Here is a 22,500-nt window from a genome sequence, read left to right as displayed (position 1 = left end):
ACCTGGCGTTCGTTATCCATCCACCTCGTCATCTCGCTTACATTGCCTTTCTAACGAGCTAAAACAGGCTGTGGTCCTCGAGTGACTTTCCGTGTGGACCGGTCTACGTTCAGACATTATAAAACATGTTGACGGGTTTTCTTTCTCTTTGTTCTGTTGTGGCCGGATCAGCAGGATGAGTCCTCGACCAGTATGGTGGCGTCTCGCTGCGGGAAGCACACTTTGTCGGCGCTGTCCTCTGCCGGCGCGTTACGACCACCTCAGGGTCGGATCTTGGAAACTTGATTTTGAGTTGTCTGATGGCGGTCAGGGTATACGGGACGAACCAGGGGGCTTCCTCTTGATGCCGTCGGTTGTTTACAAACAAACACCTATACAGCTACTTATTGTTGTTGTTGTTGTGCTTCTGTCTTTCTGTGTCTTCTCATCTGTGAACTCCCTCACCGCTCGCTCTCTTCTCTTGATCGCCCTCTCACGGGAGAACAGTTCAATGTCCCGCTTCATCGTAGGATGTCTCCACTTCAGTTTGACCATCTCTGTTACCAAGTTATGGAATACTAGATAACTAAGTAATCAGATACCTTACCGTCACTGCGCTCATAAAGAACGATAAGAATAATGCGTCTTGAACTGGTTTCATTAATTAGTGACTTTATTTAAAGGCCCTATTTTATCAGAATGTCTGCACAGCAAAGGTCAAACTGCATTAGAACAGAAGTGTCCCCATGTTGTCTTTAATAGTTCCTAACATTAGATGTTTTAATGAGATGTGGACCGCCAAACAAAGAATTTCTGGTTTTCATTTTTAAAATCAAGTCACCGAATGCAAGTAGTCGCCTTCGCTTATTTTGTTATATATATAGAATTACTAACAGAGCACTTATATACTAACAAAGGACTGGCTTATCTAAAGCTTGAAATGCTTGGCTCGATGAAACCTGATGTACTTTGTGATGCTGTTGTGTCTTCCTGGTCGAATGCACTTACTGTGAGTCGCTTTGCATAAAAGCGTCAGCTAAATGCAATGTAATGACTAACTATTGACAACTCCCCAGTCTCCCCCCCCCCCCCCACGTTAAGAGTCTGGGTGTCCTCCTTGACAGCACCTTCATTTGAAGCTCACATCAACAACATCAATCGATCTGCCTACTTCCACCTCCGCAATATGAACCGCCTCCGCCCGTCACTCGCACCCAACAGCACCGCCATCCTCGTCCACGCCCTCGTTACGTCCCGTATCGATTATTGCAACTCCATCCTCTCTGGTCTTCCTCACAAATCCCTACGTAAGCTCCAACAGGTCCAAAACTCAGCCGCCCGTATCATCACCAGAACTCCTTTCATTAATCATATCAGGGTTTCCGCTAGGATTTTTTCTCGCCGGTCAAATGTCCGGGCAGAATTTATTTTACCGGACACATTTGAAACTTACCGGTCATATTTCAATAATAATAATAATAAGAGTTGTGTAGCAGAGTTTCCGTTAGCAGGTAATTACCGGACTATGAGCAGATATGCTTTAGTTTAAAACTCAGTTCACGGGGCTCATTTTTATATTGCTTCAGTTTATAATCGTAACAGATCGAAAAATTCAGATTCATTTTTCAATAAATGATTCCACAAACAACAAACAACATAATTATTACATTCAAACAAACTACTTGTAGTAGATAACGTACATTATTCAGAAGTTTACATCAACTTTGAATAATAACACGGGAGAAACGGATCCTCTCTTTTCCTCTCTCTCTCCCTCTCTCTCTCTCTCTCTCTCTCTCTCTCTCTCCCTCTCCCTCTCTCTCTATCTCTCTCTCTCCCTCTCTCTCCTGACAGCACGTCAGTTTCTCACGCAGCTCCTGCAGCTCGCTAAACAGAGGGCGGGGCTTCAGGTGATCATGCAGAGCTGCGTGTCTCGGTCAGACTCAGCAGCTGATCTGATCTCTCTCTCGTCCGGTTACACTTCACTCGCGTTCATGTCCATATGGATCAGATCCAGCTCTCCTGATCGGCCTTTATAGAGAGCACCGATCAAACTATTAAGAGTGAATATCGGCCGATAATGGCCGGCGGCCGATCGATCGGAGCCTCCCTAATTATTACCAGACATTTTGACCGTCAGGTTTTGAATTTACCGGTTTTTTATAAATGTTACCAGCTAAGAACCGGTAATTACCGGCTAACGGAAACCCTGAATCATATCACTCCGGTTCTCCAACAACTCCACTGGCTCCCCGTTAAGCAGCGCATAGACTTCAAAGTGTTGCTCCTCGCCTTCAAGGCCCTTCACTCTCTTGCACCTTGTTTTTAAGTCTCTGTTTTCTAAGTATTTTTTAAGTCTTGTATTACTGTGTGCTCTTCTTTGTTGCGTGTTTTTAATTATGCTCTGTAAGGTGTCCTTGAGAGCTTTGAAAGGCGTCCATAAATAAAATGCATTATTATTATTATTAATGTAATGAGATGTGAATTACTGTTCAATTTAGCGTCGGGGGGGGGGGGGGGGGCCCTTTTCCAGTTTAGAGCAACAGCCCCTCCAAATGTCTGTGCACGTGCCTGCATGCTGGTGATCTTCTCTCCTGGATACGTGGCATCACCTCATCACAGTTCACTTGAAAGCTTAAAGCTGTTTCTTTGCAAGGTAAAGGTCGATGGAGTAACTTCTGCAGCGGGCAGGAGCTCAAGGTAACATGTGTGGCATGAATGTGACGATGTGAGGGACAGTGAAGGACACACTGACACCTGATAAAGGCTTTGAGAGATAGGAAGTTATCTCCGCTGACTGAGAGGACCTGGATCACACACACACACACACACACACACACACACACACACACACACACACACACACACACACACACACACACACACACACACACACACACACACACACACACACACAGGGGTGTATCATCCCCGTGTCGTAATCAGGATATCCGCAGCGCTCTCTTTTCATAGACTTGATATGTGGGCGGGTTTTCACTGAGACGTGTCGCATGAAAGCGTTTAAGTGACGGAACAAAGCAGACACATTTGAGGCATGTGTGTGTGTGTGTGTGTGTGTGTGTGTGTGTGTGTGTGTGTGTGTGTGTGTGTGTGTGTGTGTGTGTGTGTGTGTGTGTGTGTGTGTGTGTATGTATGTATGTGTGTGTGTGTGTGTGTGTGTGTGTGTGTGTGTGTGTGTGTGTGTGTGTGTGTGTGTGTGTGTGTGTGTGTGTGTGTGTGTGTGTGTGTGTGTGTGTGTGTGTGTGTGTGTGTGTGTGTGTGTGTGAAGAGGAGAGAGGAGCAATACCCTGGGATGAGAGCGACGACATGAAGACGGCTTGTACTAACAGAGAAGAGGTTAGGAGGTTAGGAGGTTAGGAGGTGAGGATTTAAGGCCTGAGACTGGGATTATTGACATCTTTATCAATCATCAACAAATACCAAGAAACTATGGAACATTGTTCTCTTGTTTAAACCTTAAATGGGCATTCAGTATTACTCTGGAGTCAGACTCACGATACTCTGGAGTCAGACTCACGATACTCTGGAGTCAGACTCACGATACTCTGGAGTCAGACTCAAGATACTCTGGAGTCAGACTCACGATACTCTGGAGTCAGACTCAAGTTACTCTGGAGTCAGACTCACGATACTCTGGAGTCAGACTCAAGATACTCTGGAGTCAGACTCACGATACTCTGGAGTCAGACTCAAGTTACTCTGGAGTCAGACTCACAATACTCTGGAGTCAGACTCAAGTTACTCTGGAGTCAGACTCAAGATACTCTGGAGTCAGACTCATGTTACTCTGGAGTCAGACTCATGTTACTCTGGAGTCAGACTCTGGAGTCAGACTCAAGTTACTCTGGAGTCAGACTCATGATACTCTGGAGTCAGACTCAAGTTACTCTGGAGTCAGACTCATGTTACTCTGGAGTCAGACTCACGTTACTCTGGAGTCAGACTCTGGAGTCAGACTCTGGAGTCAGACTCAAGTTACTCTGGAGTCAGACTCATGATACTCTGGAGTCAGACTCACGTTACTCTGGAGTCAGACTCACGATACTCTGGAGTCAGACTCACGTTACTCTGGAGTCAGACTCAAGATACTCTGGAGTCAGACTCAAGATACTCTGGAGTCAGACTCAAGATACTCTGGAGTCAGACTCACGATACTCTGGAGTCAGACTCAAGTTACTCTGGAGTCAGACTCAAGATACTCTGGAGTCAGACTCAAGATACTCTGGAGTCAGACTCACGATACTCTGGAGTCAGACTCAAGTTACTCTGGAGTCAGACTCAAGATACTCTGGAGTCAGACTCATGTTACTCTGGAGTCAGACTCATGTTACTCTGGAGTCAGACTCTGGAGTCAGACTCAAGTTACTCTGGAGTCAGACTCATGATACTCTGGAGTCAGACTCATGTTACTCTGGAGTCAGACTCACGTTACTCTGGAGTCAGACTCACGTTACTCTGGAGTCAGACTCTGGAGTCAGACTCTGGAGTCAGACTCAAGTTACTCTGGAGTCAGACTCATGATACTCTGGAGTCAGACTCACGTTACTCTGGAGTCAGACTCACGATACTCTGGAGTCAGACTCAAGATACTCTGGAGTCAGACTCAAGATACTCTGGAGTCAGACTCACGATACTCTGGAGTCAGACTCAAGTTACTCTGGAGTCAGACTCAAGATACTCTGGAGTCAGACTCATGTTACTCTGGAGTCAGACTCATGTTACTCTGGAGTCAGACTCTGGAGTCAGACTCAAGTTACTCTGGAGTCAGACTCATGATACTCTGGAGTCAGACTCAAGTTACTCTGGAGTCAGACTCAAGATACTCTGGAGTCAGACTCATGTTACTCTGGAGTCAGACTCAAGTTACTCTGGAGTCAGACTCAAGATACTCTGGAGTCAGACTCATGTTACTCTGGAGTCAGACTCATGTTACTCTGGAGTCAGACTCTGGAGTCAGACTCAAGTTACTCTGGAGTCAGACTCATGATACTCTGGAGTCAGACTCAAGTTACTCTGGAGTCAGACTCATGTTACTCTGGAGTCAGACTCACGTTACTCTGGAGTCAGACTCTGGAGTCAGACTCTGGAGTCAGACTCAAGTTACTCTGGAGTCAGACTCATGATACTCTGGAGTCAGACTCACGTTACTCTGGAGTCAGACTCATGATACTCTGGAGTCAGACTCACGTTACTCTGGAGTCAGACTCAAGATACTCTGGAGTCAGACTCAAGATACTCTGGAGTCAGACTCACGATACTCTGGAGTCAGACTCAAGTTACTCTGGAGTCAGACACAAGATACTCTGGAGTCAGACTCAAGATACTCTGGAGTCAGACTCACGATACTCTGGAGTCAGACTCAAGTTACTCTGGAGTCAGACTCAAGATACTCTGGAGTCAGACTCATGTTACTCTGGAGTCAGACTCATGTTACTCTGGAGTCAGACTCTGGAGTCAGACTCAAGTTACTCTGGAGTCAGACTCATGATACTCTGGAGTCAGACTCAAGTTACTCTGGAGTCAGACTCATGTTACTCTGGAGTCAGACTCACGTTACTCTGGAGTCAGACTCTGGAGTCAGACTCTGGAGTCAGACTCAAGTTACTCTGGAGTCAGACTCATGATACTCTGGAGTCAGACTCACGTTACTCTGGAGTCAGACTCATGATACTCTGGAGTCAGACTCACGTTACTCTGGAGTCAGACTCAAGATACTCTGGAGTCAGACTCAAGATACTCTGGAGTCAGACTCACGATACTCTGGAGTCAGACTCAAGTTACTCTGGAGTCAGACTCAAGATACTCTGGAGTCAGACTCATGTTACTCTGGAGTCAGACTCATGTTACTCTGGAGTCAGACTCTGGAGTCAGACTCAAGTTACTCTGGAGTCAGACTCATGATACTCTGGAGTCAGACTCAAGTTACTCTGGAGTCAGACTCATGTTACTCTGGAGTCAGACTCTGGAGTCAGACTCTGGAGTCAGACTCAAGTTACTCTGGAGTCAGACTCATGATACTCTGGAGTCAGACTCACGTTACTCTGGAGTCAGACTCATGTTACTCTGGAGTCAGACTCTGGAGTAGGACTCTGGAGTCAGACTCAAGTTACTCTGGAGTCAGACTCATGATACTCTGGAGTCAGACTCATGTTACTCTGGAGTCAGACTCAAGATACTCTGGAGTCAGACTCATGTTACTCTGGAGTCAGACTCAAGTTACTCTGGAGTCAGACTCAAGTCACACGCATGTGAAACAGGTCTAAATAAGATCCTTGGATCCTACTCACTCTGATCCGGTGATGATGTATCCGAAGTGTCTGTCCTTCCCTCTGCTGGAGAACTCCTTCACCGCCACGTGGACCAGCTGAGTCTTCACCTTCACCTCCTTCATCTTCTGCGGTTCCTCCTCATGCGGCTGCGGCGGCTGTTGTTGTTGTTGTTGTGGTTTCTCCTGCAGGTGGAGCGCAGCAGGAAGTTGACCCAGCGTCGTTCGGCTCTGGACGTTTTCCTGTCCGACGGTTTTCCGGAGGGAAGCCGGCGCTCCGACGTTAACCTTTGGAAAGGATGGGAAGAAACACGTATTTGTATCCCCACAAAGAAGAAGCAAACGCATAAAAGTAAACACTAAGTATATTTACTCGAGTACTTCACTTAAGGACGAGACTTAAGGCGTGTTGGTTTTGTCATATCTACAGTAGAAGAGGTAGTTGCACGGTACGATGGCATTCTTATGTTTCAGCTCCGCAGAACTAAACATTAAGGAACTATGCAAACATATAAGATACGAACTCGCAGAGGAGGAACATTTGAGCTGACATACATTCAAATATTGTAAAAATAAATGTAAAAAAATGCATAAAAATTGCAATTCAAAATAGAAAATAGCAAAAACAATGTTTCAAAAAATTGTAAAAAATAGCTTAAAATTGATAAGAAATTGTAAAATAAATTGCATAAAATTGTCCCAAAATGAAAGTGCATTATAAAACTAAATAAATAGATAAGATGTAAAAGCAGAAGGGAAGAGTATTGGTGTATAAATATATGCATAGTAGTTGATGGATATAACAGCAGGATGCGTGTGAACATCGTGGCGGACAGCGTTAGCTTCGTTTGTCGACAGCAGTGAAATGCCTCGTGAATAAATATAATAATTTAAACTTTGCAAAATGAAAACTTTTACTTCTTATACCTGAGGAGCGTCGTTGAACGGCTCCATGTTGAGGTAGTCCAGCAGCTTGGAGAAGAACGCTGCGTGCTGTGGTAAACAAAAGACGATTCAACAACAACAACAACAACAACAACAACAACACAGACTAACAGCACTTCTTGCAGCTTTCTGTGTATTTACAATGTTATGAATTGTCTTAATTAATTATAATGAGGTATTGCCTGTATGTAAAGCACCTTGAACTGTACTACTGTAACAACAATATAGGTTAACCTGATATCGAGCTTCTACCACGTTACATTCTAGAGCACATGTGTCAAACTCGAGGCCCGGGGGCCAAATCAGGGCCGTGGTGGATTTAATTTCGGCCCGCAGGATAATTTCTAATTCCTAGTTTTTATAGGCAATGATTTAAGCTTTGATAGTTCCAGGTTTAATATGTGCAATAAGTTCATTTCAATACGTTCTGCAGTAAACATTGAACCAGTCCGGCCCTCCACTAGCACCCACTTTTTAACGTTGGCCCCCTGTGAGTTTGACTCCCTGCTTTAGACCAACTTGAAGGGAAAAATAGCATTCAATCCTTGGTCCTAAAGAATATAGCCTTTAAAAGGATATTCTAGAACAGAAATCTGATTTATTTTGGTAAAGCATCAAACTAAACGTTTGGGTCGTAGCGTGTTCTGTATGGATATCAGGGCTACCGACATTTCCAGCCATTATATTTGCAAGTAATCCATTTCTTTTTACATCCTGGAGCAGAAGAGCTGATGTTCTCACCCTGGCTGAATTGATCGAGGTCTTATTGATGTATAATAGAAATTCTCGGCGCTACCGCAGAGTTTCGGATATTAGATGGTTACATGTCGGTTTGACGCTCGTGCCTTAGCTGACTAGTACCCATGTATTGATTTGTTGACACCCCTGCTCTACATCAGGGGTGTCAAACTGAATTTCATCGTATAAATAAATAAATATAGATAATAAATATAAAATAATGTATAATTTTACAATATTTCCTCTGCATTGGATTATTATCGGATAGGGTAATAACTTAATAATTATGTCTGAAAGCAGAAGTCCGGGGCAAATCATTGCAAGTCTCTTCATTGCGTATGTCACAAAATGAGATGCATTGTGGGACATGTAGTTTAACGTTCTCCTGTAAAGCGGCACGTAACATTATAATAAACTTATTATATTCTTTGCAAGCTCGTGTGGGCCACATAAAATGAAGTGGCGGGCCGGATTTGGCCCCCGGGCCTTGAGTTTGACACCCCTGCTCTACATGATACACTTAATTAACTTTTATACCACATTGCATACTTTCTAAATTGTAAGCTGTATTTTCTGCCCCTTTCTTTACTTTGGCTGCCGACTGTAGACCCCTCCGCTGTGGGACTAAGTTCATTAAGTGGTGAGGAATTATGATGAATGTTTCTATGTCTAAGTGCTGCTACAAGGTCGCAATACATCCTTCTTTCCTTACAAATGATTAGAAACAATATAAATACATATATTCAATGCATTCTCAGTCTAATTAATATCTATTTTCATTCATAGCACTTTGAAAGGAACATATTGGAGGTCGGTCAACTCAAGTGATGAGACGCTTTTAAACGTTGGCACAACTTTCCACTTCGACGTGGATAAAGTGTCTCTCTGAGAACCCAATTTAGCGTGCAGGGTATTTTTTAAATCACCTTGTCAACGGGCTCTTTGTCTGCGCCGGCTCTCTGCTGGCCTGGAAACAAAACACAGATTATGTGAGCAGATTGTGTGGAAACGTACGTGAGAAAAGAGTGGAAGGAAGGACTCGAAAAAGACATTTGGCAGCAGTGAACGTGCATTTCTAAACTCAGAAACTCTTGTGTCTGTGGCACCAAAGCAACGTTATTATTATCACCGCACGAAACCCTATTCTGAAACAAATATTGAGAATTGAGAGTATCTGTGGATACACCTGCTATTCGTCCATAACGTGTATATAGGTTGATGCTACCTCAATCAAACGGTTCATTATCTTAGGACCAGGTATTTCCAGCTTTCAAAATGTTTCGTTGTGGATGTTTGTGTTACCTATAGTACAAATAATATCACTTTCAAAACCTGTTCTTACGTTTTGTGGGCGATTTTGCGCCAAAATGTCCATCGAGTGTAACTCTCAGTGTATATACTGTCGGTGAGGTTGTCTTAAAACGATAGATACCAAACATTAACATGCTAAACATTACTCAATTCAATTCAAAGCCTTTATTTATCCGGGTAAAATCCCATTGAGATCAATGATCTCTTTTTCAAGGCAGAGCTGCAGCAGTCGGTTCCACGAGAAGACATCAACACATCAACAACAGAACAACAAAACAACAGAACAACAGAAGGACAGCATCCAGCATCATTAAGGGATTACAATGTACATATCTATCCACATGTACAGCAACAACAGCATCTGATTGTGGAGCATCCAACCGAGCTTTAAAAACATGTAGTGGTACTAGCTTGGTAATGTTCCATTCTTTTTGCAGACTGGGGACTTAATGGGAATAAGACAAATCAAAAGTATGCGAAAACGGCCAAATTAGCGCAGGACTCTAAAGGGTTAATGTGCATCATAGTCTTTTAACTTCAATGTTAAAAAAAAAAAAAGTCTTCCCGGGGGAGCATGCCCCCGGACCCCCCTAGAGGAGGTGAGGTCCCCCCCCACTTCAATCATGTTCAAATGGATAGGAAACTAAATACAGTTGCACACATCTTGTGTCCATATCTTTCTGTGTTGGTGGTCATGCCATAAACGTGCACGTGCGAGTCATAGTGAGTGTCTGCATTTGGGGGGGGGGGGCAGCTAAAATCTTGCCTAGGGCAGCAAATTGGTCAGGGCCGGCCCTGCTCCAGAACACACAGATGGCCAGTATTTAGATGAGAGATGAGCAGATCGTCACTGGGCTTTCAACTAGACTAAAACTGCAGCATGTGTCCGGCTCCTTATGGGTACTGCAGTCAGTGACGCGCTCTCCTCCGTGGTGAGACGAGGAACGCGGCCGAAAGTCGCCTGGAGTTAAAGAGAGCGGGGCTGCGCTGCGTGCAGGGCTTCCTTCTGCAGGGAACGGGGAGACGCGCTCTGGCGGCGGTCTCGCTCAGGATCCGAAAATAACATTGTAATATTGTTCCCACTTATTCCACGTGCCTCTGGTTACGGTGCCGCGTGCCAGGGGTCGCCGACCACTGCTGTCCAAGTTAAACAATAAAGAAATCCAGCTGTTTTCACTTCAGTACGACACACTGCCAATAGAACACGTGAACATTAGCTTGGTGAGCCTCCTTGAAATAAGAAGGGAATGGCAAAGTCGATTGGGACTTGGCTTGGCAACTGGAAGGTCACCAGTTCAAGTCCCGGCAAGACCAAGTGCTGCCGAGGTGTCCCTGAGCAAGGCAGCGTTCCCTACACTGCTCCCCGGGCGCCGTTCAAAATGGCAGCCCACTGCTCCTAACACTAGGATGGGTCGAACGCAGAGAAACCATTTCCCCACGAGGATTAATAAAGTTTATCAAATCAAAATCAAATCCTCAAAAGTTTTCTGATAGATGATAGACACGTAGACTCTTTGAAGGACTCACCTGGCTCTTTGGGTCTCGCCGTGTCTTCCTTTTTTAGATGTTCTTGCTTCCTGTCCTGGCTTTCTTTCAGCAGTGCCACCACGGGTCTGGATTCAGCCGGGTCTGATCCAGTTTCAGGACCAGGACGCCCCTCTTTCTCCTGGGTCAGAGCTCCAGCTATAACCCCCGCCAAGTGCTCCAGATCTGTCCCCATCAGAGACTCAAAGTGCACGCTGTGCCGCCCGAACTGGTTCACCACGTTCTGGATGAATCGCTCTGGAAGGTAACATAACAATACACTTTATTTATAGCAGCTTTCACGCTCGGCGCAGCCCAAAGCGCTGAACACGGTACGACAAAGAAACGACCGTAACCGCTTACATTACGCCACAGGTCACTTGTTAGTCGCTTATATACTCAGGGACACGACGACATGCTGACTGCAGGGAGCTCAGGGACTCTTTAAAACAGACGCTAGTTATGGGTACTTTTTACTTAAAGGTCCCATGTCGTGCTTTTCCGGTTAGGACCCGTCCCCTCGTTGTTATGAAGGTGTTTCTGCATGTGAGCGGTCTGCAGAGTCAAACCCTCAAAGTGCGCCCTGCAGCGAGTAAAACTCTCACACAGAGAAGACCTCCCCAAAACGCCTCGTTGGAGACACGTCACTGTCCACTTGATTCTTCCGGGTACGCATGATGTCAACCGTACCCGGAACCAAATGGACCAATCCACGGAGCCGTTACGTTAAGCCCCAGCTGATTGGTCCAAATTGACCAATCCACGGACTTCCTCACACACTCAGTGCAGCTCTGCTGGTCTCTCCTCCCTGCTGCAGGCTGATAGCAGACAGTTGGGATCGCGGTGAAATCCTCTCTGCAGACCCTCTCAGCGTCTATCAACCTTTTTCTTTCTCAGTATCAAGCCACACTTATTGTTGTTACTTCGGCTGTGACTTTGTGTGTGCTCAGGGTGAGTTTCGCTGTGTATCGCTAAACAAGGAAACCACACCTCCACGGAGCTCAGCGCGATTCACAACGTCCCGACTGGTCCCGACCAATCGGAGCACACTGGGCTCACAGGGGGGGGGGGGGGGGATAGCTGCAGCGAGCCGTTTAGTGGAGAGAGGGAATACACAGACTTCACAGCCTCAAAACCCATCTCTTCAAAAGAGCCTTTGCCCTTTTTATCACCCTTTTATTTATTTTTTATTGTTGTATTGCTTTTTATTAATTCTACCGTGTCGTGTAATGTTTATTTATTTATTATTACAGAGATGCTGTGTGAGAAACCAAAGTGAGATTGGAACAGTGCACGGTATAAATCTATTCTAGTCGACCTCAACGATGGAATTATGATCAGTGGAAATGGCCGTGACCTGGGACCTTTAAGTACACTTCAAAGCCTCTTTACTTTCACTTGAGTAAAGAAGTTTAGTCAGTACTTCTGCTTCCACCAGAGTATGTTTAAACACGAGTACTTCTACCCGAGTAAAGAATGTGTGTTCTTCTCTGTGTTGAACGTCAGAGTGTGTGAAGCAGATCTTACCGTCGACGGCGCCAAGAGGCTCCTTGGCAGCCGGTGGATTCGAGCTGGCTTTGAACAGAAGTCTGTCAGGATGCGGCCTTTGGGACTTGGAGGTAAAAGCCACCTGAGATGCTGCTTGGTTGCTCGAAGCTGGGCGGATGTAGTTGATGTAGTGGAGCTTCTCGTTCCCTTGCCGAGTGCTCGGTACCTCGGACAGCAGCCGCTCCAGATGACTCGTCAACAGCGCGTTCCTCCCTGGGTCCCGGTTAGCGTAAGATGGACTGAGCTTCGGGTGCTTCCCCTCCCCGGTGTGGGTGAACACGTTGGTGATTGGAGGTCGTCCGGCTTCTTTCTGGTGGCTGAAGACACTCGTCTCCTTCCAGCTGTGCTTGGGTTTGGAGCGGCTGGGCTCCAGGTCTCCGTCAGACTTCACGTCTTCATTCTGAAACACAACAAGGCAAGTTATAGCACATTCATCGCTAACCCTCTGCGAGCCGTTGGCTTTCAAGATGAATGCTTTCGTTGTCATGCGTACATCGTACATCGCTACAGTTTAGACATGTCAATGAAAGTCTGAGGTCGCAGGCTTTCAGGCGGCTAGTCCACCACTTTAGTCAAGACTGAAATATCAATTTGGAATTGCGCCCCTTTAAAAAAGGCACGTCTAACGTTAATGACACCCAGACGATGAGCGTAACGGAATCTCCTTATTTGTCCTCTAGCGCAGTGTTTTTCAAAGTGGGGGCCCCGACCCCCCGGGGGGCCGCCAGGGGGCGCCAGAAGGGTCACGCAAAGTTTGAGGGAAAGGTTTTTTTTTTTTTTTTTTTAGATGTTATTAATAACTGCATATCTATCACTCTGTGTCCTTTGATGCCAATATTTTTTATTTATTAATATTTTATTAATTTGTTTTTAAATCACACGCCGTTCAAGCCAATCAGAATCGAGCTGCCTTCTGAGAGTGAAACTGAGCATCTGCTCCGCTTTTGGAGCGAGTGAATGTTTCGCTCTGCAGCTGGACGAGAGCACGGATGCAGCAAATATTGATGTTTATATGAATATAAATATGTTTATTGTTAATATTACTGTTGAATATTATATGTAATATTATTAAGGCATAAGCAGCTTTCAAAAATGCTAAAAATATATGTTGATTGTTCATATTACTGTTCAAAATTATATAATATTATAAAGACAGAAAATGCTTTTAAAATATGTTTACTGTTGATATTACTGTTTAATATTGTGTTAAGAATGTTTATAACAGAAGACTCAAGGTTTTCACAACAACAAAAGTCTTTAAAGTGCGTATTAGCATATTTGAGCATGCTAACCAGCTAACCTAAGAGGGGGAACTCATTGCATTGTCGTTGTAAAGGCATTAGCATGCTCACGTTAGCATGTAACTTTGCTCTCCCTCAGAAGAGCATCAGAAAGCTGCTAGCATTAGCAACACCTGTTCTGATGGATTCCAACCCAGTTTCAGATGTCTCCCATTTCCAGCTCAGGTGAGGTCAGCGTTGTTGTGACCGGCTTTAGTTTGAAAAGAGAAGCAAGCCCGGCTTTATAGACACGACAGGATATGAATAGTGGATTCTCGATCAAAGACAACTGCCCCTGACAATGCATTATGGAAATCAGAGATGAGATAGTGTCACTCAAAACTTTTAAAAGCATATCCTTTGCTGCTCTCAGACATCTCGAAAGATAGAAGCTACGATATCTTCTTTTCACCGTTTGTATTTCTACATTAAAACTGGCACCAAAATGTGTGTCCTCTCTTCCCGTCTGAATCACTCCAGTTGTATTATCTGCACTGACACTAGCTATCTCCCCCGGTGCTATTTTCTGTCCTTCGAATGCATACAGAGAAAATGTCAGGCATACTGAGGGGCCAGAATAGCATTAGCACAGCGAGGCGGGGGTGCGCCGCCATTCACGCTAACCATGTTTGCCTTTTTCCATCACGCTGCTCAACAAAGGCGCTCCACTCGTCAATAAAGAAGGTCCTGAACTCTTCAACTCTGCATTATGGCTGCTCCGACACGTCAGCAGGAAGCACGGAGCCTCTCACAGAAACCCTACGTATGAGGACTGAATAATGTAAAGAGGTGATGGAGAGCTTTGTGTGAAAGGATCTCTGCGCGGTGGGAGAGAGAGGAGAGAGCGAGAAACAAAAGCAGTGAGCGGTGGAAGACATACTGACTCTCCTTCAAAGGGCAGAGGCCTTCGTGGTACTTAGGCGAGGAAAACACCGTTCGTTTGCTAGCTTTGACCTTAGGGCTACATCTCTGGAGGTTACGTGAAGTACGGTAGGGTTTTAATTGTCACTTCTGCAATTTAATATGTTTAGATTACGTTTTTAAAATCACTGGATGTTATGCTTTCAAAAATAACGACAGGTGTTGTTTCGTATCGCTTCAACTCGCTTCCCATCGTATGGTGTCGTTTCAAATCGTGACGTTTTGGATCTTTTCCTCTTGAATTGTTGTTTCATTCCATTTCTTTTAGTTTTGCCTCGTAAGTCGTAACGTATTATTTTGTAACTGTTTCACACATCATATCGCTTTGTTTGTATCTCTTTGCATCGTATCATGGTATCGTATCTTTGTAACGTATCGCTTCTCAAAGTGTGGTCCACTGGTGGTCCGTGAGCGCCCCCTAGTGGTCCGTGAGTATATTGGTACAATTTCACATTTTAAATAAATTAATAAATTAAAGTTTTCCGCACTCTCGCGGGAATATCTCCGCAATGGAGCGAGCTTAAGTTTCACTTTCGATTGTATGATACAGCCCAGCGCAACACCTTCGTCACACTTGTTGCTGCCTGTTTGTACCATTTTCAGGCGATTTGTAATCTGTTCTAGAAAAAGGATGTGATTTGGGATATTTGTGGAGTTAGGTGGTCCGCGAGTGTTTCTTATTGGTTATGTGTCCTTGATATGAAAAAGTTTGAGAAACACTGTCCTATCGTATCGCTTTGTATAGTAGCGTTTCGTAGCATTTCGTTTGTAGCGTTCGTTTGTAGCGTTTCGTTTTGTAGCGTTTCGTTTTGTAGCGTTTCGTTTTGTAGCGTTTCGTATTGTATCGTTTCGTTTTGTAGCGTTTCGTTTTGTAGCGTTTCGTTCCGTTTCGTTTTGTAGCGTTTCGTTGCGTTTCGTATTGTATCGTTTCGTTTTGTAGCGTTTCGTTTTGTAGCGTTTCGTATTGTATCGTTTCGTTTTGTAGCGTTTCGTAGCGTTTCGTTTTGTATCGTTTCGTTTTGTATCGTTTCGTATTGTATCGTTTCGTTTTGTAGCGTTTCGTTTTGTAGCGTTTCGTATAGTTTCGTTTTGTAGCGTTTCGTATTGTATCGTTTCGTTTTGTAGCGTTTTGTAGCGTTTCGTATTGTATCGTTTCGTAGCGTTTCGTTTTGTAGCGTTTCGTTTTGTATCGTAAGAAAGCTCATGGGTGACTTGCACTAGTCACATCTATCCAATCCCCAGCACTGCCACCAGGTCCACAGTGAGTGTTACCCGAGTGTGTGTTACCCGAGTGTGTGTTACCCGAGTGTGTGTTACCGGAGTGTGTGTTACCTGAACGTTGGCTCGTTGACTTCCTGTCTGTCCCTCGGGCAGGAAGCCCAGTCCGCTCAGATACTGCTTCATGGTTCTGCTCAGCTTCAGGTCTCTGGACCCACTGAAGGCGTTCAGAGGACTCTGAGCTGAGGTCTGATGGCGAAGAGGAACCGTTCTCAGTTTGGAAAGCTCTCGAGAAATCACCTGCTGGGTGAGGTCGTCCTGCCATGTCAGACCTGGACACACACAAAGGGTTTTTAGATGCTTTGTTAAGGAGTGAGCTGCAGCTTCTCTGATGTTCAGAGTCAGTGATCCATTGATTGTTTCAAAACATATAAGCAGTACTGTTAGAAATTAAAATCGATGTTGATATGGCGTAATTTGAATTAAATACAATATTTAATTTAAATCGGTTTTATTCTGAAAAACCTGAAGTTCACTAACTATTAACTTAATACTTTTATTCTGAAAATTCATCACTTCCGGTTAGCATTAGCATGTGGCGAAATGCTGCATTTTCAAACCGTGAATCGAAGGTGAAATGACATGACATGTTGTACACTGAGCACACTGGGATTAGCACTCATTTATTGCCGCTAAATAACGTTTATCAGGGAATGTTTAAATAACCACAGACACCAGAATGATGTAATTTAGCAACAGAAAAAGGCAGGAATTGCATTGGACCCGCCCTCGACGACGCCGGCCAATAGGAGAAGACCTCAGATGACAACAGGAAGAGCAAGCCAAAGCTCTTCTACCTGCGGACCTGGGCTGACCGGGCGGACGAGGAGAGCGCCTCCACTCGCACATTTCATTTTGTACACCACCGCATCTTTTGTGTAATTAAATGCCGTTAACTTTTATAAGCTTCCCTTGACTCGTTTCAGTCTCTCCTGCCTTCAGGGTTCTAGAATACACTAACGCTACTTATTTGTAGCCTCATGCTGAAGGATCAGCAGTAAAAGTACTCATTGTTATCAGTGTTAAGGTACCTCAGACTGATTATGATCCACCTAGCAGTATTTTCTTTGGTCGAGTTGACGTAAAAAATACGACAAAATACATTCCTGAATTAGGAAGGAAGAGTCTTCTGTTTATAGAGAAATCAGTTGGATAGACATTTGGCTAGTAGGAGACACATTCTGTACACAATATACCTCTTTAAAATACTGCATGCTCTAACAGAGTAATGCCATTGTCAATGCAAATGTTAAATGAATCTTTCCTCAATACAAAAACATTTATAATTCATTATTGACTATCAACAGCTGTCTGTCGGTAAGAAGAATATATAGTATGTCAACTGTAGGTTTTTTGTACTTATTATAAGTTGCTTTGGATAAGTGTCATCCAAATTAAATAAAAGGAACTAATTGCAAAAGTGTCAAAAAAAGGTTTTATCTATGTTGGAAATATTGTTAGAAACTGCATTTAAAGACACACTTTAAGAAAGCTAAGACATGTACACACACATGTACACACACGCACGTACACACACACACATGTACACACACACACACACACACGCCTTGCCAACATGTCTGCTAATTGCCAGCCAGTATCTGGGCTGCAGGACTGCTGGAAACCGCTGCAGGACCAGATGGAGCTACCCGAGCAAAAAATGAAATAAAAAAAGATCCCAAAACATGGCCACATTCCCGGGGAGCCGAGAGCCAACAGACAGCATTCCAGAGATATCTGGAAATACCACGGATATCACGCTGATGACTCTCCGTGCAGAAGCATGCTCTAATGAGACGTGGAGATTACTGGCTCGACAGAAACAATGCTGCTTCCACACCACGTGCAAATAAATACCATCATTACACAATACCGTTATTATTAATAATGTTCTATAATAACGTGCAATTACGTATCACGAAATTGCGAGACTGGGTTGGTTTATTGTATTTTTGAAACTAAGTCTTATCTTATCTTAATGATGTGGACACGTTCAACAGCCATGCATGAACACAAAGCTGCAGAACGTCTTCATCAGCCGGCTTCCTCACACGAGTGTTTGGGGTTTCTCCTCATAGATATTCATGAGAGGGTCTGAACGCCTCCGGGCGTTTCTTGGCAGCGCTGATCAGCGTATGTTTCCATCCATCCGAGGAACAATGACACTTAACTACCCACGGTTTAACTGATGTGCTGTTATCAGTGATCACCATCCCACTTCGTTACTGGACGTTCTTCTGGTATCAGTACTTTACTCCACAACGACTTTTAACTGACTTCTTACATGTTGAACTCAAATACCTGTACTTTCTACTTCTTACATGTTGAACCCAAATACCTGTACTTTCTACTTCTTACATGTTGAACTCAAATACCTGTACTTTCTACTTCCTATTGGTTGAACACAAATACCTGTACTTTCTACTTCTCACATGTTGAACCCAAATACCTGTACTTTCTACTTCTCACATGTTGAACTCAAATACTGTACTTTCTACTTCTCACATGTTGAACTCAAATACCTGTACTTTCTACTTCTTACATGTTGAACACAAATACCTGTACTTTCTACTTCTCACATGTTGAACTAAATACCTGTACTTTCTACTTCTTACATGTTGAACTCAAATACCTGTACTTTCTACTTCTTACATGTTGAACACAAATACCTGTACTTTCTACTTCCTACATGTTGAACACAAATACCTGTACTTTCTACTTCCTACATGTTGAACTCAAATACCTGTACTTTCTACTTCCTATTGGTTGAACACAAATACCTGTACTTTCTACTTCTCACATGTTGAACCCAAATACCTGTACTTTCTACTTCTCACATGTTGAACTCAAATACTGTACTTTCTACTTCTCACATGTTGAACTCAAATACCTGTACTTTCTACTTCTTACATGTTGAACACAAATACCTGTACTTTCTACTTCTCACATGTTGAACTTAAATACCTGTACTTTCTACTTCTTACATGTTGAACTCAAATACCTGTACTTTCTACTTCTTACATGTTGAACACAAATACCTGTACTTTCTACTTCCTACATGTTGAACACAAATACCTGTACTTTCTACTTCCTACATGTTGAACTCAAATACCTGTACTTTCTACTTCCTACATGTTGAACTCAAATACCTGTACTTTCTACTTCTCTCATGTTGAACACAAATACCTGTACTTTCTACTTCTCTCATGTTGAACTCAAATACCTGTACTTTCTACTTCTCACATGTTGAACCCAAATACCTGTACTTTCTACTTCTTACATGTTGAACCCAAATACCTGTACTTTCTACTTCTTACATGTTGAACACAAATACCTGTACTTTCTACTTCTCACATGTTGAACTCAAATACCTGTACTTTCTACTTCTCTCATGTTGAACTCAAATACCTGTACTTTCTACTTCTCACATGTTGAACACAAATACCTGTACTTTCTACTTCTCACATGTTGAACTCAAATACCTGTACTTTCTACTTCTTACATGTTGAACTCAAATACCTGTACTTTCTACTTCTTACATGTTGAACACAAATACCTGTACTTTCTACTTCTTACATGTTGAACTCAAATACCTGTACTTTCTACTTCTTACATGTTGAACACAAATACCTGTACTTTCTACTTCTTACATGTTGAACTCAAATACCTGTACTTTCTACTTCCTACATGTTGAACTCAAATACCTGTACTTTCTACTTCTCACATGTTGAACTCAAATACCTGTACTTTCTACTTCCTACATGTTGAACTCAAATACCTGTACTTTCTACTTCTCACATGTTGAACTCAAATACCTGTACTTTCTACTTCTTACATGTTGAACTCAAATACCTGTACTTTCTACTTCTCACATGTTGAACTCAAATACCTGTACTTTCTACTTCTTACATGTTGAACTCAAATACCTGTACTTTCTACTTCTTACATGTTGAACTCAAATACCTGTACTTTCTACTTCTCTCATGTTGAACCCAAATACCTGTACTTTCTACTTCTTACATGTTGAACCCAAATACCTGTACTTTCTACTTCTTACATGTTGAACACAAATACCTGTACTTTCTACTTCTCACATGTTGAACTCAAATACCTGTACTTTCTACTTCTCTCATGTTGAACTCAAATACCTGTACTTTCTACTTCTCACATGTTGAACTCAAATACCTGTACTTTCTACTTCTCTCATGTTGAACTCAAATACCTGTACTTTCTACTTCTCTCATGTTGAACTCAAATACCTGTACTTTCTACTTCTCACATGTTGAACTCAAATACCTGTACTTTCTACTTCTCTCATGTTGAACTCAAATACCTGTACTTTCTACTTCTCACATGTTGAACCCAAATACCTGTACTTTCTACTTCTCTCATGTTGAACCCAAATACCTGTACTTTCTACTTCTTACATGTTGAACCCAAATACCTGTACTTTCTACTTCTTACATGTTGAACACAAATACCTGTACTTTCTACTTCTCACATGTTGAACCCAAATACCTGTACTTTCTACTTCTCACATGTTGAACTCAAATACCTGTACTTTCTACTTCTCTCATGTTGAACTCAAATACCTGTACTTTCTACTTCTCACATGTTGAACTCAAATACCTGTACTTTCTACTTCTCTCATGTTGAACTCAAATACCTGTACTTTCTACTTCTCTCATGTTGAACTCAAATACCTGTACTTTCTACTTCTCTCATGTTGAACTCAAATACCTGTACTTTCTACTTCTCACATGTTGAACTCAAATACCTGTACTTTCTACTTCTCTCATGTTGAACTCAAATACCTGTACTTTCTACTTCTCACATGTTGAAATCAAATAAATGTACTTTCTACTTCTCACATGTTGAACTCAAATACCTGTACTTTCTACTTCTCACATGTTGAACACAAATACCTGTACTTTCTACTTCTCACATGTTGAACTCAAATACCTGTACTTTCTACTTCTCACATGTTGAACTCAAATACCTGTACTTTCTACTTCTCACATGTTGAACACAAATACCTGTACTTTCTACTTCTCTCATGTTGAACTCAAATACCTGTACTTTCTACTTCTCACATGTTGAACTCAAATACCTGTACTTTCTACTTCTCTCATGTTGAACTCAAATACTTGTACTTTCTACTTCTCTCATGTTGAACTCAAATACCTGTACTTTCTACTTCTCTCATGTTGAACTCAAATACCTGTACTTTCTACTTCTCACATGTTGAACTCAAATACCTGTACTTTCTACTTCTCACATGTTGAACACAAATACCTGTACTTTCTACTTCTCACATGTTGAACTCAAATACCTGTACTTTCTACTTCTTACATGTTGAACTCAAATACCTGTACTTTCTACTTCTTACATGTTGAACTCAAATACCTGTACTTTCTACTTCTCTCATGTTGAACTCAAATACCTGTACTTTCTACTTCTCACATGTTGAACTCAAATACCTGTACTTTCTACTTCTGACATGTTGAACTCAAATACCTGTACTTTCTACTTCTCTCATGTTGAACTCAAATACCTGTACTTTCTACTTCTGACATGTTGAACTCAAATACCTGTACTTTCTACTTCTCTCATGTTGAACTCAAATACCTGTACTTTCTACTTCTGACATGTTGAACTCAAATACCTGTACTTTCTACTTCTCTCATGTTGAACTCAAATACCTGTACTTTCTACTTCTCTCATGTTGAACTCAAATACCTGTACTTTCTACTTCTCTCATGTTGAACTCAAATACCTGTACTTTCTACTTCTCACATGTTGAAATCAAATACCTGTACTTTCTACTTCTCACATGTTGAACACAAATACCTGTACTTTCTACTTCTCACATGTTGAACTCAAATACCTGTACTTTCTACTTCTCACATGTTGAACACAAATACCTGTACTTTCTACTTCTCTCATGTTGAACTCAAATACCTGTACTTTCTACTTCTCACATGTTGAACTCAAATACCTGTACTTTCTACTTCTCTCATGTTGAACTCAAATACTTGTACTTTCTACTTCTCTCATGTTGAACTCAAATACCTGTACTTTCTACTTCTCTCATGTTGAACTCAAATACCTGTACTTTCTACTTCTCACATGTTGAACTCAAATACCTGTACTTTCTACTTCTCACATGTTGAACACAAATACCTGTACTTTCTACTTCTTACATGTTGAACTCAAATACCTGTACTTTCTACTTCTTACATGTTGAACTCAAATACCTGTACTTTCTACTTCTTACATGTTGAACACAAATACCTGTACTTTCTACTTCTTACATGTTGAACTCAAATACCTGTACTTTCTACTTCTCACATGTTGAACTCAAATACCTGTACTTTCTACTTCTGACATGTTGAACTCAAATACCTGTACTTTCTACTTCTTACATGTTGAACTCAAATACCTGTACTTTCTACTTCTCACATGTTGAACTCAAATACCTGTACTTTCTACTTCTCACATGTTGAACTCAAATACCTGTACTTTCTACTTCTCACATGTTGAACTCAAATACCTGTACTTTCTACTTCTCACATGTTGAACTCAAATACCTGTACTTTCTACTTCTTACATGTTGAACTCAAATACCTGTACTTTCTACTTCTCACATGTTGAACTCAAATACTTGTACTTTCTACTTCTCTCATGTTG

At 42.5% G+C, this 22,500-nt stretch overlaps 1 protein-coding gene across 1 annotated transcript in view; it reads right to left on the bottom strand.

The window, feature by feature from the left end:
• Positions 1 to 16,082, bottom strand: part of LOC117441191 (receptor-type tyrosine-protein phosphatase N2-like) — a gene marked incomplete at both ends in the record, with an annotated part of 19,482 nt that extends 3,400 nt beyond the window's left edge. The window contains 6 exons of the mRNA XM_034077395.1: positions 6,288 to 6,553; positions 7,193 to 7,258; positions 8,875 to 8,915; positions 10,787 to 11,041; positions 12,311 to 12,731; positions 15,865 to 16,082. Coding sequence (XP_033933286.1) covers positions 6,288 to 6,553; positions 7,193 to 7,258; positions 8,875 to 8,915; positions 10,787 to 11,041; positions 12,311 to 12,731; positions 15,865 to 16,082 — 1,267 coding nt within the window. The remainder of the gene's footprint in view (positions 1 to 6,287; positions 6,554 to 7,192; positions 7,259 to 8,874; positions 8,916 to 10,786; positions 11,042 to 12,310; positions 12,732 to 15,864) is intronic.
• Positions 16,083 to 22,500: the final 6,418 nt, after the last annotated feature.

This window comes from Pseudochaenichthys georgianus, unplaced genomic scaffold, assembly GCF_902827115.2.
Source record: "Pseudochaenichthys georgianus unplaced genomic scaffold, fPseGeo1.2 scaffold_1556_arrow_ctg1, whole genome shotgun sequence".
Classification (NCBI taxonomy): Eukaryota; Metazoa; Chordata; class Actinopteri; order Perciformes; family Channichthyidae; genus Pseudochaenichthys; species Pseudochaenichthys georgianus.
Note: the sequence above shows the minus strand (reverse complement) of the source record. Positions and strands in the feature narration are given on the sequence as shown.